General features: G+C 38.6%; 1 protein-coding gene across 1 annotated transcript; it reads left to right on the top strand.

Annotated features, from left to right (window-relative positions):
* Positions 1-2,151: 2,151 nt before the first annotated feature.
* LOC133956214 (troponin C, slow skeletal and cardiac muscles-like) lies at positions 2,152-8,993 on the top strand. Its single transcript, XM_062391101.1, has 6 exons — positions 2,152-2,286; positions 3,181-3,211; positions 7,713-7,859; positions 8,047-8,161; positions 8,458-8,594; positions 8,746-8,993. Exons 1-6 carry the CDS (start codon positions 2,263-2,265, stop codon positions 8,775-8,777), a joined length of 486 nt encoding a protein of 161 aa, XP_062247085.1. The 5' UTR covers positions 2,152-2,262; the 3' UTR covers positions 8,778-8,993.
* Positions 8,994-18,065: the final 9,072 nt, after the last annotated feature.

Below are 18,065 nucleotides of genomic sequence, written 5' to 3'. Positions count from 1 at the left end.
GCATAGCTATATGCAGATATGTTAAGTTTCAATATATGCCATTTAAGTGAAAGTATCAGTACAAAACATATGATTAAGAGAATTTGTGCAGTTACACATTATTGGCATTACATGCAATTACATCGACAAGATAATTTTAAAATTGCATCGGGTTCACTATCCTTTGATTTCAAAATGTCAGGGGTCACTATCAGAAAAGTTTGTTATTAAATGTTAGCTCATAAATAGCATCTGTGTCGCAAGTCATGGAATTTATCCTTTAGAGGCTGCATTAGAAGACAGGTCCCAGCAGCATGACTAACTGCTAAGAAATGCATCCTTTCATTCATTTTTGTTTTAGTTTGTCCTTACTCTTAAGGGTGAAGGGCAGAGGATGTTACATCTTGTTAAAGCCCTATGAAACAAATTGTGAATTGTGAATATGGGCTATACAAATATAATTTGATTGATTGATTCATTAATTCCCAAACAGGGATTCAATGGGTGGATTATTTGTGGGCCAACCTATTACAGGAATGATTCTGTGCTGGTGACACTCTCTCCAAATCAGATGTCATCATAATACCCCCATCAGTACATTACCAGTCTCTAGGTGGGGTACCTTATCTAATAAAGTCTATAAAGAGGCCTGCAATCAGGTGACCGAAGTGGTGCTGTTCTGCTTTGTCCAAATGAGAAAGTTGAAGAAGATCACCTCTTTCCTGTCCTCCACAGACTTAGAAAAGGTCATCCACGCTTTATTTCTTCTTGGCATGTCTATTGCAACGCACTTTATTCTGGTAAGCATCAGTAAGCAAAATATTGAAATACTACAGTTAATTAAAAAATCTGCTGCCAGGCTTTTAATGTCCACTAAGAGAAGTGGCCACATTGTCCCAATCCATGCTGCCATTCATTGGTTACCAGTGAGTTATAGAATTGATTTAAAGATTTTACTGTTTGTTTTAAAAGCCCTGAATGGCCACTTCAGTCTATCTATACACGTGACTTACTAAGCCCCTATCAGTCTGAACACTGCCTGAGATCCTCCAACGGAGCCCTATTAACAGTTCCAAAATATCTACTGGTCACTAAAGGTGACCAGGCCTTTGCTATGCTGACACCATAACTTTGGAACTCCATGCCTGGAAATGTCAGGCAGGCAACCTCACTATCTTTTCTTGAAAGTATATGCTTGTGTGCTGCCTCCTGGAATACCTTTAACTTGATCAAGGAATCCCTTGAGAACAGTGTCCGGTGCAAGGTTTTTTTTGTCCATGGCTTAGGCTTGCATGGACAAAAAAGTGTCCATTGCAGAAATATACAAGATGAAAAATTTGCTTTGATGTCAATTTTAGCTGTCAAACACTTTTCAGTGATTGATAGAGCAGTCAGTCCTTACTTGTACTTATAAAGTAGATGAACACCTGGATTGTGTTGCTGCCACAGGAGCACATGAAAAAAAACTTTTCATAAGGAGGTGCATTTTCCATATTTTATGATGGATGAAAAGTTCATCTGCTTGGCCAAAAGTGCGTAGTCTATACTAACAACAATCTCATAAATCACCTTAAAGGGATGGTTCCCCCCAACAAATGTTTCACTGATAATGTACTCACCACTATGACAATGAAGGGTTTGAGTCCACAAAAAACGTTTGGTGTTTCAGAGGTAAACAGTGTTGCAGCCAAATCCAAAACAATTTAAGTAACTGGCGGCCACTTCTTCAAACAGAAAAAAACAACAGAAAAAAACCTAAAATACCCCGATATTAAAATTTGACTCAAAACCGCGTAATTTACACCATATATCATGACAGCCCCTATAAACCCCCTATAAACGTAAACACACTACATGGGCACAGTGGAATATGAGGAGACAGATGCAAGGATCTTAATTGTGACCAGGGCTCTGTGTTAGGGACCATCTGCCCTTGTCAAACTAACTCCCCAAGGAGAGATGTCAGGGTTTACAGTAACCTAAATCATGTCTACCTTCATACAAGCCATCAATCTTAATCTATGAATAAATGTAAGTATCATCGCAAACAGTATGAAGTAATGACTAAGAACAGCCTATTGTCTGGTGCCTTCCGTTGTACCTATTTATAGATCTCTCCCTCTCTGTCTGTCTCTCTCTTTATCACCCCTTAAATTTTGAGGGATGAGTCAAGAGCTTTTTTAGTACCACAGTCAACCACAGTCCAGATACAAGCATTTGTATTGTATCTGAGTGCACCAGTACATTCAGTGGTGTGTCAGACTCAACAACAGATCAGCAGCCATGGATGATGTCTATAAAGCAGCGGTGAGTACACAATATGCCAAGTGTAATATGCAATATTATTTTTCTAGATTATGTAATTTCTAAAGCATACAATGATCACTAAGCCGTTGGATGATTATATCCTTGAATATTCTTCCTCGTAGTTGTTGCTCAAAATACAGAGGTCACATCCTTGTGGTCCTCCTAATCCCTTAAGGATTACATTCAACTAAACTTTTTAGAAAAAACAACAACATTAGGATTCATTGTTATATTGTCTTATTCTATAATTTTTTTTATGAATCATATTATTATTAGTGTAAGAGAGCTTTGAAATTGTGATGCTCAACATTTTCTAGAAAACTATTGCTTGTGATTATTTGCAACAGTAACAAACTGGAATTAATTCTTACTTTTTATATGTATCTTATCTTATAACATTAACATATATATATATACAAATAGCAATATTGTATTATACATATATTCACAAATAGCAAGATTGTAAAAAATAAGAAGATATATATATCTTTTTATTTTTTTTATTAAAAAAAATGCATAATTAGTAAGTTTGAAAGCCCAAAATTTGCTGTTTTTACAAGTTGTACAGCTTTTATGTCACTGAAACTATAGTTGTGAAAAGCCCAGTGACCACAGGAACAGGCGGCTTTATTTAGGTCACATTGCTGTGCCTGACAATAAGAACAAACAGTTCAGGGAGCAAAGAGAAGGGACAGCTGATGGCTATTAAAACAAATGGGTGACACCCGATACCAACCACTCCCATAGTAGTGTAACATTACTGTCCCACTGCGCTGAGAATAGTACAGAATTGAAGTGATCAGTGTAGTTGCTGAGTTGAAGTTGTATTTACTGTGAAGTGGTAAAATAATAACTGATATATACAATGTTCATCGTCATTCTTCTTTCTTTCAGGTTGAAAATTTGACAGAGGAACAAAAAAATGGTGAGGAAACTGCTATTGCTATTTGATAGGGTTTTTTTAATCTATATTTACCAATATCTGTTCTGTTGTACAAATTAAAACATTATCAACAAGTATGACTTAAGTGTGGTGTCAAGAACAAGTAGAGGCTGAAGTTACATTAAACAGCTTTAGTGAACACTCAACAGTTGCCATCTGGCATTCTCTTTCTCTCTAGGTCTCAACTAGTACTTATTCTCTTCTTCTATGACAGTGCCTCCTAGCGCTATGAAGGAGTAGACATTTAAATTATAAATCCATTTCTCTCTGCAAAAGATTACACTCTCTGATCAAACAGGTGCTAGTAGGAAAGAGAAGGTCAGATTTAAATCAAATCTTATTACAGCAAGGCAAGACTATAATTGTCTTAACTAATTAATTGAAATGGACACTCTCTTTTGGGGCTATTAGCATAACTAGAGCAATGGACGAAAATAGCTTTACATAAGACACATTAAACATATAACAATGTACATGTGCAATTTCTTCACTTTCAAGTGCATTACCATTAATACTTCAAACTGTATTAACCAAATTAACAGCAACAACAACTACATTGCAACTATCTCAGCTTCTTATATTATGGTAGAAGTTATGGCCTGCAGAAGTTAGGGTTCAGGTTGGAGAGGGAAGGTGAGCAAGGTGGGAGGTGCTCCAGTTCTTTCAAAAGCTTAGTAAGAAAGTATTTGGGCCTACTCTCTTTCTCACAGTTTCTGGGGAGTAAATCTGGGGTGTGCTTGTGCACATGCACTGGGGAAGACTTTTGACATAAGAATGCATTTTTCTGTTAAAAAGGGTGAGGTAAAAGTTGTAGCATGTGGTGTTACATGGTACATGGTACCTGGAGCCAGTTTATTACAGTCTCTCTCCATGGATGTGACTGTTGGATTGCAGATTGAATACAGAGAACACGATGGAACCTAAAATTTAGCAGCTGGGAGGTTATCTGCTATTCTCCCATGAGTTATCCCTAAGTCATGCAGGGGACAAAACGTTAAGACAACAGCTAGGAAGTGTGTAGTCCTCAGGGGTGGCACTATGTTAAAAGGCAAGATCAGACTATTTCAAATTGTAGTCGGCGTAGGGCGTTAAAGGGTCCAACAATGTTAAGACCAAGTTTTCTTCCATGACCCATCAGCCATTGAGACAGGCTGCAGCGGTGCATGGTGAGTATGGGCTGTTTAGTTAAAAGACTAGCAGAGTAAGGCATCATCTCCGGAGGTATGACTTCCACTTGTATGCATCCCACACTGTGCCATCAGGCCTTACTTGTACAAAGACAGCACATAGTCGTCCCCATGGTTACTACGGTGGATCTTTGGTCACTTTGTGACATCCAAAAAGATATAGTTTGCGGATGCTGCAGTTGTCCCTGAGTTTAATAATGCCTAAAGTTTTGCATCATATTCAAAAATGATTAAGACATCAACTTTCCTCACATTCTGATGGTACAAATTAATACTTTTTACCTCGCCTCTGACCCCTAATTATTTCAGGCACTGTCCTCTTTATCACACTCACTGTGTTTATTGCAGCTGCAAAAGGTTTCTTTGGTTTTATCAGTGATACCAATGCTGTGGCTTCAAATTAATATATTCTTCATATACATCTCAAACACTATGGGAAGCTGTGGCCGAGGAGGTAGAGCGGTTTGTTCCAAGTCTTCCCTGTTCTGTGCTCCCAAAGTGTTCTTGGGCTACTTACTGAATCCATTATTGTCCCTGATGGCTGTTCTAGGGGTGAAGGGTGATATTTTATGAAAAAAAAAGTTCTATACATAGATGCAAAGTATGAATTTGTGTGTGAATGGGGGAGTGGCAAAAACTAAAAATCCCATACTCACCGATAAAAAATGTGTTCATAGGGCTTAACAAGGTGCGTCATCCTCTCCACAAGATAAAAGAAAATATACCCAAAAATGTATATATTAACAGGGGATAAAAACGTAAAGATCTCTTAGAGAGTCACATTTGAGGGATCCCGCTCTCAGGATGGACAGAAGTGTATTTGAGCACATCAACATAATTACAATATTTATTACATATTGAAAGGTGTGTCATTGTTTAATGTATTGACCGAAAAATGTCTAGTAGAAAGGAAGGTAGCAGCAATGAAAATTGAGTTATTGTCAGTGATGGCAGATGTTAGTAGGCATATTGTAAATCAAGCAGTCTTGTTGTAATCTTACGATATTACCATAATGTTTTAATGGAGTGACGCCAGGGAGCTAGTTCAGGCATCCAACTCGAGCTTGGCTTCTCCAATCATGTGACATACCTCATGTGATATACCTCACCCCCTACAACCATATATAATACACACCCACCTTATCAGGTGATCTATTTAAGCAGAGAGAAATTTCCCATCATCCCCTTTGCTTGCACTGCTGGTGCAGTATTGCTACCAGTTCCCTCAGCACCTCCACCACCCCAGCATCGGCCTGTAGGCTGAGACGGGGGTTACAATGATTTGCTCATCACTCCCATCATTCCTGTGTAATCATATGGGGGAGGGATTCAGTTGGAGCCTAAATGCCAAAAACTAAACTTGTTCTGCTGTTGCAATATATGTTTGAATGTGAGTTGTCCGACCAAACTGCTTTCATGCCATTGCGCATGCCATTATACTTTCACTATATGCGCATGTACACTTTTAGCATGATTCATACACACCATTTTATAAATGATGCCCCTACTGCTGGGATGATCTCTAAACTTATAAACGTGTCAGAGAGTTTGCAGGCACCACTAGGCATTGCATTGCATGGCGCAACGTCATGCGCAACGGGCCATGCAATGCACTACATATTATTATTCCGTGGTGCTTCTTATTCTTACTTCCTAATCAATCTTTATTTCGGCGCGCTTCTCCTCCCACAAATTTTGTCGCACAATAACGAGACCTATAAATAAACCTGCGGAATTACGTTGAATCTACAACCAGTAAAAAAATATATCTGGTTGTAGTGTCAAGCCTTGTGATTCTCAAAATGTTTTCATTTTCCAGATAGGACTTATAGTGTTTGAGTAACAAGTATTTGTTTGATGACGGCGTAAGTGTGTGAAAAAATGTCTCTACCATTAAAACTAATGACAATTTTAGGAGAATTTATGAAACGAGAAGTACGTTTCCAAACTGTTCTTTTAGGTGGTGCAGTCAGTAGGGCAGAGGGATAGTGGCCCAGCGGTGGTGGGTTCAAGTCCCAGTACTTAAACAGCCTTTTTTTCTTTGTCTTTAAGGGAGGAACATTACATTACATTACATGTAATTTGTCGAAAATCAGGCCACACGATCAAAGTCATGTCCTGTTGAAGTCAAGAAGACTATTACTGCATACACACTAATAGTGATAGCGCCACCTAGTGGTCAGTGTGAAAATGAAGTTTTATCAATCACACCCAAAATCCGGCCACATGATCAGAGTCCTGACCTGATCAAGTCAAGACTATTACTGTATAAACACTAGTAGTGATAGCGCCACCTAGTGGTCGATGTGAAAATAAAGTTTGTCCATTCTGTCCCAAATTGAACACACTTCATCACATATGTTAGTGCATATGCAGTGATAGTGATAGCGCCACCTAGTGGTCAGTGTGAAAATGAAGTCTGAGCAATCGCCGCCAAAATCCTGTCACATGATCAGTGCCCTGTCCTGAAGAGATCTTTGAGTGTGTATGCAGTGTAAGCGATAGCGCCACTTGCTGATCAAGTTTCTCTCGCTCTCAAACCAGTCTCGATATCTATCTCTCTATTTCTCTCTATCTCTGGGTCTCTCTCTGAAACTGGTCAATTTTTTCTCTCTCTCTCTCTCTCTCTCTCTCTCTCTCTCTCTCTCAAAAATCTCTTTTCGAGCCAGCAAAATTCTAGGCACCCATTCAAAATTTCTCGGCAGGGGGAATTTTCTAGTTTATCTTTATCATCACACAGTCTTCTTATGGTATTCTGTATCCCGAGCTGCAGTGAGAGAATAAGGCAGTAAAAGCATTATCACTGTCAGAGATTCTGTCGGGAAATCAAATAGGCTTCTTTGTGATAAATTCCCCCTTCACACATTAGAACCTCTGTTTTGAGGGCACACGTTAAAAGCGTGGAAAAGCAAAATGGTCCATTCATTTAATTATCTGCTGATCTTTATCAGTTCTCACTTTGCCACTTGTAACCTCAAACTCATTCGTCTCAAATCATGTAGGAATAATGACTTTGGTTTTCTAGTAATCTAACTGGACAGTATTGTCATGAGTTGAATCTGAAGTTACTTCAAGAACTGCATATCCTGCTCTGTAGTACACGCCTCAGGTGTAAAGATGTTCCTAATAAAGGCTTGAGTGAATGTATTATTTAAAATTAAACTCTGGGTTTAGATACTTCGGTCCAATGGGTTACTAAAGCCTGTTTCTCTGAAGAGATGTAAACTTTTGTACATTTTTGTTGTTATTAGTAAATATCTCTTGTCAGAGATTAACACTTGCTATGTCTCTTCTAGAGTTCAAGGCTGCATTTGACATCTTCATCCAGGATGCAGAGGATGGCTGCATAAGCACCAAAGAGTTGGGGAAGGTGATGAGAATGTTGGGACAGAACCCCACTCCTGAAGAATTACAGGAGATGATTGACGAGGTGGATGAGGATGGTATGTCATCATCTTTCAATAAATCACAACACAGCACGAAATACATCAGAAGCATTTTTGTTTCATGGATTGTAATAATTTGATTTACCACATGGAGGCGGAAAACTGGATCTTGAGAGATTAAATCACTAAACATACAATATTGAGATTTTCAGTCTTAATCATATCATATCATGCATATTCACAGGCAGTGGTACAGTTGATTTTGATGAGTTCCTGGTTATGATGGTCCGCTGCATGAAGGAGGAGAGCAAAGGAAAATCAGAGGAGGAGTTGGCTGAACTTTTCCGCATGTTTGACAAGTAAGTTTCTCTTCATTGTCTGTTCGCACCATGCAGAGCCTTCATAAAATTCATAGGAATTCTACTATATAAAATAAATTTGTGCTGACGCCCATTAGTAGATTTACAGATGATGTTTGAAATATAACTTAAGTCAAACAGAACTGTCTTGACTTCAGGTAACAACCCAAACTTCACTGGATCAGGTTGTTTACCATGTTAGAAATAAATTGTTCACACTGTACACAGGGTTAACAGGGTTCAACTCAGCAAACATTCCAAATGAGTATTAGCTGATTCCTTTATTTTTTGTTGAGGAATGGAGATGGCTACATAGACTTAGAGGAGCTGAAGACCATGCTGGAGTCTACTGGAGAAACCATCACGGAAGACGATATTGAGGAACTGATGAAGGATGGAGACAAAAACAATGATGGCAAAATTGATTATGACGGTACGTTAACAAGCACATTAGGGGCACAACTGTCATTGTCACCATCTGTCTTACAAACAATGCTCATATGCTTGTCCTCTATTCATATATACATATGTCATTTTTAAATTGACTTTGTGGGTCATTGTTCCCTCATTGTTCTCTTTGACAGAATTTCTGGAGTTCATGAAAGGTGTGGAATAAAGGATTAATCCGAAGCCCTTACACTGCACCATGTTCACTCTTTGACATCATCATCTCATGCAATTTTCTGAAGACAAGCTTAAGTCTTCTTATAAATATTCACACCACACACCTGTCCTCACCAGTACACAACTACCCTAACTACTGAGTCAAACAACTCCAAGGCCCTGAAGGTTTGTCTTGCACTGATATAAAGGCTATTTTCCATTAAAAGATGTTCACATTTGTGTATTTTTTCTGCCATAATAACCAAACCCCAATATGTTCATACAATGTCAATCTTGAAAAAAATAACTAAATATACTGATTACACAATCATGGGAATTTAATATTGAAGATTTTCGATCTAAAAAACCTGAACTCCTTTAAATCTGAGGCCAAATTAGGTGATTTTGTAGAGGGTTGGCTTTAAATGTGTACTTGCTAGAGATGCCCGGATTGACTCTGACGACATCCACAGGTATGCTTGACTCATATGCCAATCACCCACCCATGGGAACGGGATAAATAAAACAGGGCCACAAGACACTTAATTTGTTTTTTACTAACAAGTCCTGAAGAATTGAACTGAAGAAGCCTCTTGGATGAAATGTTTCTCTTAATCACATGATGTACAGGCCACATCAGAGTCGGTGCTTAAAGTGTAGACAAACACACCATTTACATAAATGATGTACGCATCGTAGATCTACCTGAACCCATCCGCATGGATACAAATGCTATTAACTGAGAGTCCGTGGATTTAGTAATTGCTTAAATCCCATATACATATACATACATATAATACATATAATAGTTTTACACCTGTTGCCATTTAGATTCTCACAAGCTATAAGGTAACAATCTGAGAAATTTCTACAAATGTGATTTTAAGTGAGTCCAGCCTCACCTTTTCTGGTATTCTCATTGTCTTGTTTTGGACATGGTTAATTTGCTATAAATAGTCAGATGGTCCATTTGGGGATATCTTTATTATGCATTACTCAGGGTTGAAAAGTAAGTATTGCTTCTCCATATTCAGTCCACATAGAGCTTCAAGTGGTCACTAAGATCCAGTATTAGTTGAATGCTAATTTATAATTTATTCCTCAAACAAAAGTTCCAACTTTTGCCAGTGCATTTAAAGTGGGAAAATCATGTTAATTTAACTACATTAAATTAACAAATTATTTTCCCAAGTAATATAATAATTCTGATAACTATTTTTCATTTCAATTCCAATAACCAATTGACATCATCACATAACCCTAATCTCTTAACCATTTCCCCCATGCTCTGCCCATTCATTTTATTTTCTAGCTACCAAATTGCTTTTGTCTTGACATGATATGTTACTAATAAGATGATTTTAATCATATCAATTAAGGTAGCGGTCGTGCATTGATTGAGCTTTTTGGGCAGGAGAGTGATGTGCCACAAGAGGGAAAAGAGAGGGAACCAAGAAAATAGGGCCCAGAATGGTTTGCAGAGCTATGTTGACATTGTCTTAATGGTATTAAACAGGAAATAAGCATGAAAACTGCAGCTTTGATTAAGCTGAATATTTGTTATCACTCAGGTCCACAAAGAACTGGGAAATAATGAATACTGGAATAAAGACCAAAACTACAAATAAAGACCAAAACTGCAGAGTAGGTTAAGATGGTAACTTTTTCAATCACTGACTTACACAAAGAAAATAAAGTCCCTGACACATTCAAATCAGGCTAAAACTGAAATCTTGTATTAGATGGTAAATGTTTAATCACTCAGTTACAGAAAAAAGCTTATTCAAGGACTGAGTGAAAAAGTCAATTGACTGACTGTTTTCATACTGTGAGGGTACCTACTAACCCAGACATGGGCAAAGCCATATACGTTGGGCTATTTAATCCGGCCCGCCGAACTTGTTCAAATATTAAAATGTTGTTTTATTTAAAAAAATATTAATTGTTTTAAGTAAAGAATACAATAATATCTAATATATTTTTTTTTTAACTAATAATTTAGTAGCAATTAAATGGTTCTTACTTATAGCACTTTGTAGTTTTACTTCATTTTTGAGGAATTTGTACTTTCTTGCTTCTTGTTGTTCTGGCTTTGAACCCTCGGTGTTGAATGCACTTATTGTAAGTCGCTTTGGATGAAAGCGTCAGCTAAATTAAATTTGATCGGTAGTGTGGTGTATAGGGCTCGAAAGGGCACATGATGTCCCTTCACTTTTTCGCTTTGCCCTGTGAGCCCTTCTGTAAAAATGAGCAGATCAAGAGAACGAAAATTGGACAATGAGTGCTGAGTGTTTAACACGAAGTAGACAACAAAATACTTTTTCACTGAAGTCCAATCGAAGGTTGTATGCCTGATATGCCGAGAAACTGTCCCTGTTTTCAAGGAGTAGAACATCAGCCTTCAATTTGCTACGAAGCATGCTACCTACGCTAGCAAGCAGTCAACGCAAATTTTTCAGTAAGAAGCACTGCTAACCCAGTCGACACAGTCTTTCATTGTGAGCAAAAGCTAACAGTCAGGTTTGGTCGCTGCCCAACTGGCCAGAGTTATTCAACTACACCTTCTCTTTCTTTGACAGCACCATAATATCCTCTTCCTCCTTCTGTGTGTCAGTCCCTCCTACGATTGACAGGCCTGACACTATCATCAGCAGAGATCGCTACCACACAGGCAGTTACAGGCTCACCCATTTCAGCATTGGACAGCTCCCCAGAGGGCACAGGAGTGACAGCTACAGATTCCACAGAGTCAGATTACTGTGCATGTTACAGTTTCACATTATACATATTATTGTGGCACAGCCTACTCCTACAACTTCTGCCCGGAGTAGCATTAAGATCATCATTATCACCTACTTTTTCTTGGACACGATAGGGACCACTGAAGTGAACTGATTAGAATTAGACTAGAATGTCTGAAGTCAAAATTACCCAGGGGAGGGCCAGAAAAAAGCCTGTGTCCTGCACAAATATAATGTTCTCTTACTTTTGCTGTTTCAGAGTTTGCATAGGTTAAAAAGGCACTCATAGAAAGGACCTTCCCAGGTGTATGGTGTTACTTCACTAAATTAGCAATTAGTTTTTGTCTTCTTCTATCTATAATCTTGAAATATTGTATCCTTCTATTAGAAAAAAAAACGATAAGTGAAAGAAGAACTTTTGGTGAGAAACGAGTGACACGTGGAATGATAACAGGGTTTCCTACAGATGAAGACTTGGAAAAACTTATACAAAGTTGTAATGGGTGCGAGGTGAATCGAATGAAGAGATTGCTAAAACTGTTAATGGAGCAAGAGTTGGTTGCTTTCGGTACTAATTGAGTTTCAGGATTCAACGTGACCTGAACGAGTCAAAGTCAGATGCATGAGTTTTCTTGTAAGGCATTACATCCCGCCACCACTTTGCTACTTTAAATGCCAGAGGTATGGACATATTGAAGCAGTTTGCAAAGGGAAACAGAGGTATTCCAAGTGTAGATGGGATCATAGGTTTGAGGATTGTAAGGATCATGGACGGGATAAATGTTGCAATTTTGGTGGAGAAGACAGTTACATCTGGATTATGTGAAGTCAGTAAGAGGGCTGTTGGAAGCAGGTCAAAGCAGTTAACAACATAAGCTATGCAGAGGCTGAGAAGACGGAAGGACAAGAGGAAAGGGATAAAACACCTTACCGTTTCAATCTTTAAGAGCTGAGGCAGGTCAGTCAGAGAAAAAACCTACACAGCTCTGACAGTGGATAAGATGATTCTATTTATCGTATATGTCATAAATTCTATCGATCAACACAGTGGAGGTTTGTAAAACGAGGAGTACACTATAAAGGTTTTGGGAAAGGAGCAGAGAAGGGGTATTTGATCATTGAAATTGGACAAGAGAAAGAACTATCAGAATGGCTAACTCATATTAATTGTTCAATAGAATATCAATGGCATTACAAGACAAACTTGCAATACATTTAGAAGGAAAGTGGTATGTTGTGAAGATTTCAATGCTAAGCAAATTATGGGATAGTATTAATGATGATAATGGAATGGTGATTGAAGAATTAATGGGGATAAAATAAAGGTGTGGGACAAGATTTAAAATGAAAACAGATACAGAGCCGACCATAGAGCTCACTTTTGTGTAAGATTCATTGGCATTAGTTAATAAGAGTTTATAAAAAACGAGATAGAATTCAATGTCAATGGATGAGATTATGAAAAGCAGCATTACAGGTAGAAATGGAAGAAATGCCTCTAGATATGAGAAGGACTCAGCTTGCATTAAATATTTTTGCTAATTTACAGGGACACAGTAAAGAGTTCCAACACAGGACATCAATGAATAAAGCAAAAAAATGAAACGAATACAAATTACAGAATAAATGTAGAAAACCAGTAATGGCCTAATTTTTCCTGACGGTTTACTAAAACCATAAGCTTTCATTTTATTTCAGCTCTTATAAATGTATATTTGGACCTTTAACCCTAGAACACTAACGTAAAATTAGTTACACCATCACTAACGTCAGGTACATTTAACCCGATATAACATACCCGATAAGCAAAACTTCTCATAAAAATATATTAATGTACAACAATACATGGCAACTTGAAGTACCCTTCTTTTATTTTCCCCGATACAACATCTCACAAAACCAAAAAAAGGTATCCTTGGGGGACCCTATGAAGAGGCTCTAAAATTAGTGAAAAATTAGGGAATCGTTAAAGAAAAACTCCAATAAAAAAACATAATAGAGCTGGAGAGCTGGGAACTTGTCCCTCAGTCCACCCATTCCTGGGACTGGTCCGGTGAAGGCACAGTCTCCCTGCATCATTTAAACTTAGATCATATTCAACAAATATTTTACCTTCCATCACTAACGTTGGTTAAAAATCACCCGAACACGTGCCTATTAAAAACCAGGGATGGGAGCAGGGAAACTAGCCGACCTTCCATGACGTCGGTAAGCAGACTGAAGCTAACCAAGGACCCACACCACTCAGACAGCATCGACACAATGAAAATCCCATGACCACACTCGCTCGGGTAAAAAAAAAAAAAGTTAGTGTTCTAGGGTGAATTTGAATAATGAACAAAATATCCACCCAGTCTCAAGTTTGAAATGAACAAGTCTTAATTTGTTATAAGAAATGGAGGTCTAAAGCAGAGTTGACTCTCAGCTGAGTAGAAAAAGTTGTGAAAACACAAAAAACTAAAATAATTAACAAATATACACTTCTCAAAAAATACAAATAATAAATAGAATAAAATGCTAAAATGAAAGCCCTCAAAAAGCCAATTCATTTGGGTTACAACAATAAATAGGGCTGCAAAGGAGCGCTGAACGGGCCAGAGCAAATGCATTTTTAAGCCTGTTGCGGTTAGTTGAGAGAGCGCACGTCTCTGCGTTGCAAGCGTTTTGCGCACTGCGGCTAGGATAAACACTTCACTTCCTGCGTCAGTCACGTGATGTCGATCCTTGCCTGCTAATTGCTCATTACGGCCCACGCTATCAATTGCACATCACACTGTGAACATTTTATATAAATCGAATGATAGTTGTAAAACAAAACTTATTTCCTGTTGCGAGTAGGTATTATTACATACAGACCAATAGATATTTTCTAGTAGGGGCTCTGATGTAGCGTAAGCAATTATTTGTTAATTGGACAATGTTACAACAACTTAAGTTTCAAACTGATCAGTAGGTGGCGCTATGACCCTGCACTAATATTAATACATGGAGCTGTACAGGTCAGGATTGCAATTCTAGGTCAGTAGTTCGGGGCCGGTTGGATAACGATTGGATTTACAAAGTATTTTCATCTTCATGGCAAATCAGTAGGTGGCGCTATGACCCTGAGGAAATTTTGACACATAGAGCTGTTCAGGCTTGGACTCTGATCATGAGACAAAAGTTTGGTGGTGATAGGACAATGCACAGTGGAGTTATGACGACATCGGCTCCTTTGGCGAAGGAAGAACCTTCGCCGTACCTCAATATTTACACGGTTTGAGGAAATGTCCCAATTCTGAGCGAGAGAAAGAGAGCGAGAGAGAGAGCGATGTCACCTTCGCAAGACATCAAAGATTGCTCCTATGATCAGAGACAGCGTCACTGCAGGAGTGGAGTTGAGTGTTGACGGCTCAGCATCAAAGGATTCATGGTCCATGTACATTGCAATCCTGCATCCACAACAGATTTCAATGAGTTTTGTGTAAATCTGGTTATTTGTTTTTGTGTAATTGTGTTCACAAACACACAAACCAACAGAGAGTAGGAGGTTATCAATAAATCACTGGTGTGCTACTACAAAGGTGTTGTTTTAAATCACACATTAAGTCCGGAGCAGCGAATGAACAATAATAGGAATTTGATGATCATTGTTAGCTGATGATGAGAAATCAAAACGAACGAGAAAAAGATCTGAAACCACATCAGAATCAGAATCAGAATCAGAATCAGAAAGTATTTATTGCCAAGTAGGTTTACACCTACAAGGAATTTGCTCTGGTTATTGGTGCATACAATGAACATAGAAACATAAAAACACAATAAATACAACACACATAGGAAAAGCAATAAAAAGAAACAATATATATTTACTCACTATGTACTTCTTATTTACTCACTTTTTCTAATATTTATAAGTAACATTTATTTAGACATAAACATATCTAAATAAAAATATATAAAAGATAAAAGATATAAAAAGTGAAATGCAAAACAGTGAACAGTGTCAGATTGCAATATGCAATGTAATGCAGTATAATATAATATAATATAATGTGTTAATTTTACACATCCTTGAGGTGTGGGTGCGGAATAAAAGTCTGAGTCAGGTGTTGGCCCCGGGCCTTGTTGATAAGCCCATTGCAGCCGGGAAGAAGCTGGTCTTGTGGCGGGCAGTTTTGGTCCTGATGGACCGCAGCCTCCTGCCCAAGGGAAGAACCTCAAAGAGTTTGTGACCCCGGAGGTGAGGATGGACTCCTTGATGCAGGTGCAGAAGTGCACCATCATTGTCTTTGGCAAGTTGAATTTCTTCAACTGCCGCAGAAGTACATCCTCTGTTGACCTCTTTTGCTGAGGGAGCTGATGTTCAGCTCCCATTTGAGGTCCTGGGAGATTATGGTGCCCAGGAAACTGAAGGACTCCGCAGTGACGACTGGGGCGTCTCTCAGGGTGATGGGGGTGGGTGGGGCTGGGTTCCTTCTGAAGTCCACAACCATCTCGACTGTTTTCAGAATATTGAGCTCCAGGTTGTTCTGATCACAACAGGTCACCAGATGGTCAATCTCCCTCCTGTAGGCAGACTCTTCCCCACCAGAGATGAGCCAAATGAGGGTGGTGTCATCCACGAACTTAAGGAGTTTGACGGACTGGTGAATGGAGGTGCAGCTGTTGATATACAGGGAGAGGAGAAGATTATCTCCTATTGCAGCTGGGATAAGACACATGTGGGCAAAAGTGTGTACATCAGCAAATGCATCAAACCAAGACACAGCAGACACATGGGGAGAGCGTGGCCTAGGGGATAGAGCGGGTGCTCTGCAACAAGAAGGTTGCCGGTTCGAATCCCACTCTATCCCATCTGCATGCCTAAGTGTCCTTGGCAAGATACTGAACCCCTAAATGGCCCCTCATAAATGCTGAGTGTTCTAAAAATGTAAGTCGCTTTGGATAAAAGCGTCAGCTAAATGACATGTAATGTAATGTAATAACAGCGCTGACAGACACTGAAAGACCAGGTGGCGCTAAATCTCTTCACAGCGGTAAACCACTTCATTAGCATCTCATCAAACATTAATAAAACACGAGCATTGACAGTGGGAGGCCGTATAGAAATTGTAATGATTATTATTCAGGCAAATTAATTGGCTTTTTGAGGGCTTTGACATGCTTCTTACAAAAATTTGCCAAAAGACCCCCGGAACGTGTTGACATAGAACGATCTTTACAAAAATTGATACACAGGTGTATCATGACCAGACAAACAAAAAAGTTTTAGGTGCAATTGGAAAAACGCAACAGGAAGCCTGCTATTTTGCATTTAGTGGCCATTTTGGCCATATTCCACATTTTTACTTTGATATACTTGTACCAGGGCTTTCATCCTACAACTTCAAATTGAGATGAGTGTCATCACAACAAGATGGAGATATACACGTATTAAAAGGTCGACTTTTCGTCACATGGTGTGACCGTCGCATGGTGTTAAGTTTGATTACACGCCATTAATCATGATGTTTTGGAGCATGAATCCTTTGATGCTGAGCCGTAAACAAACAACTAAACAAACAACACCACTCATGCAGGGTCAGTGTTCAAAGATCAAAGGAATCTTTATGTCTTGTTATTATTATTATTCAGTTGACCGTGGTATGCGTCGAAGTTTGATTACGCGCCATTAAAACACGTGGTTCTGTATCGCGGAAAAATGGCCACTAAATGGCCACTAAATGCAAAATGGCGGGCTTCCTGTTACGTTTTTCATAATGCCCTTGAGACTTTTTTGTTTGTTTGGTCATGATACACCTGTGTATCGATTTTTGTGAAGATCGTTCAATGTCAACGCGTTCCAGGGGGCTCGGGGGACGCTGTTGAGCCATTTTGCCACGCCCATTTAACATTACTCCTACAATTTCAATAGGGCCTAGGTCTAACAGTACCATTAACAGCAATATTAATGTAGATAGTACCTGGTGCTACTTTATAGTTCACACTATTAAAAAAGGGGAAAAAAGATGGAGGGGCTATTTTCAATTCGCATAAAAAAAGGCACATATTCAATTACTAAAGCTTTATCAAGGTTTATAGAATGCATAAAATAATTTATACAATAAGGTGAGAATAGCAATTATATTCATGAATTTCATATTAAAGTAGGAAAAAAGATAAGTGAGGGGATATCGGAAAATACAGAAGAAATGATTGCAATCATGTTAGTACGGCATTGGAAAGAGGACATATGACCAAGAAAGAATACAACTAACTGTAAAACTTGGCGATATTTAATTTAATTTTAAAGATATCTTACAAAATAACCGGGCAGATGTGACAATCGTAATCATCTGGAAACAATGGAGTATATATTTTTAGTCTTTCGACAATACTATCGACGGAGATGAAGACTTAAGAACTCACTCCAGAGAAACCGATTTACGTTAAGTCTAAGGGAAATACTACAGAGGGACTCAGGTGACATTTCGGTTTCTAAAAAACACAGGACGCTATAACAGAATTTCTCATACTCCTTTCCAGACGATGGCGGTAATGCTCTGTTACGTTACTTGCCAACCGCTATTAAACAGCAA

Source organism: Platichthys flesus, chromosome 7 (assembly GCF_949316205.1).
Source record: "Platichthys flesus chromosome 7, fPlaFle2.1, whole genome shotgun sequence".
Lineage (NCBI taxonomy): Eukaryota > Metazoa > Chordata > Actinopteri > Pleuronectiformes > Pleuronectidae > Platichthys > Platichthys flesus.
The sequence above is the reverse complement of the archived record's forward strand: the minus strand, read 5'-3'. Positions and strand labels throughout refer to the sequence as shown.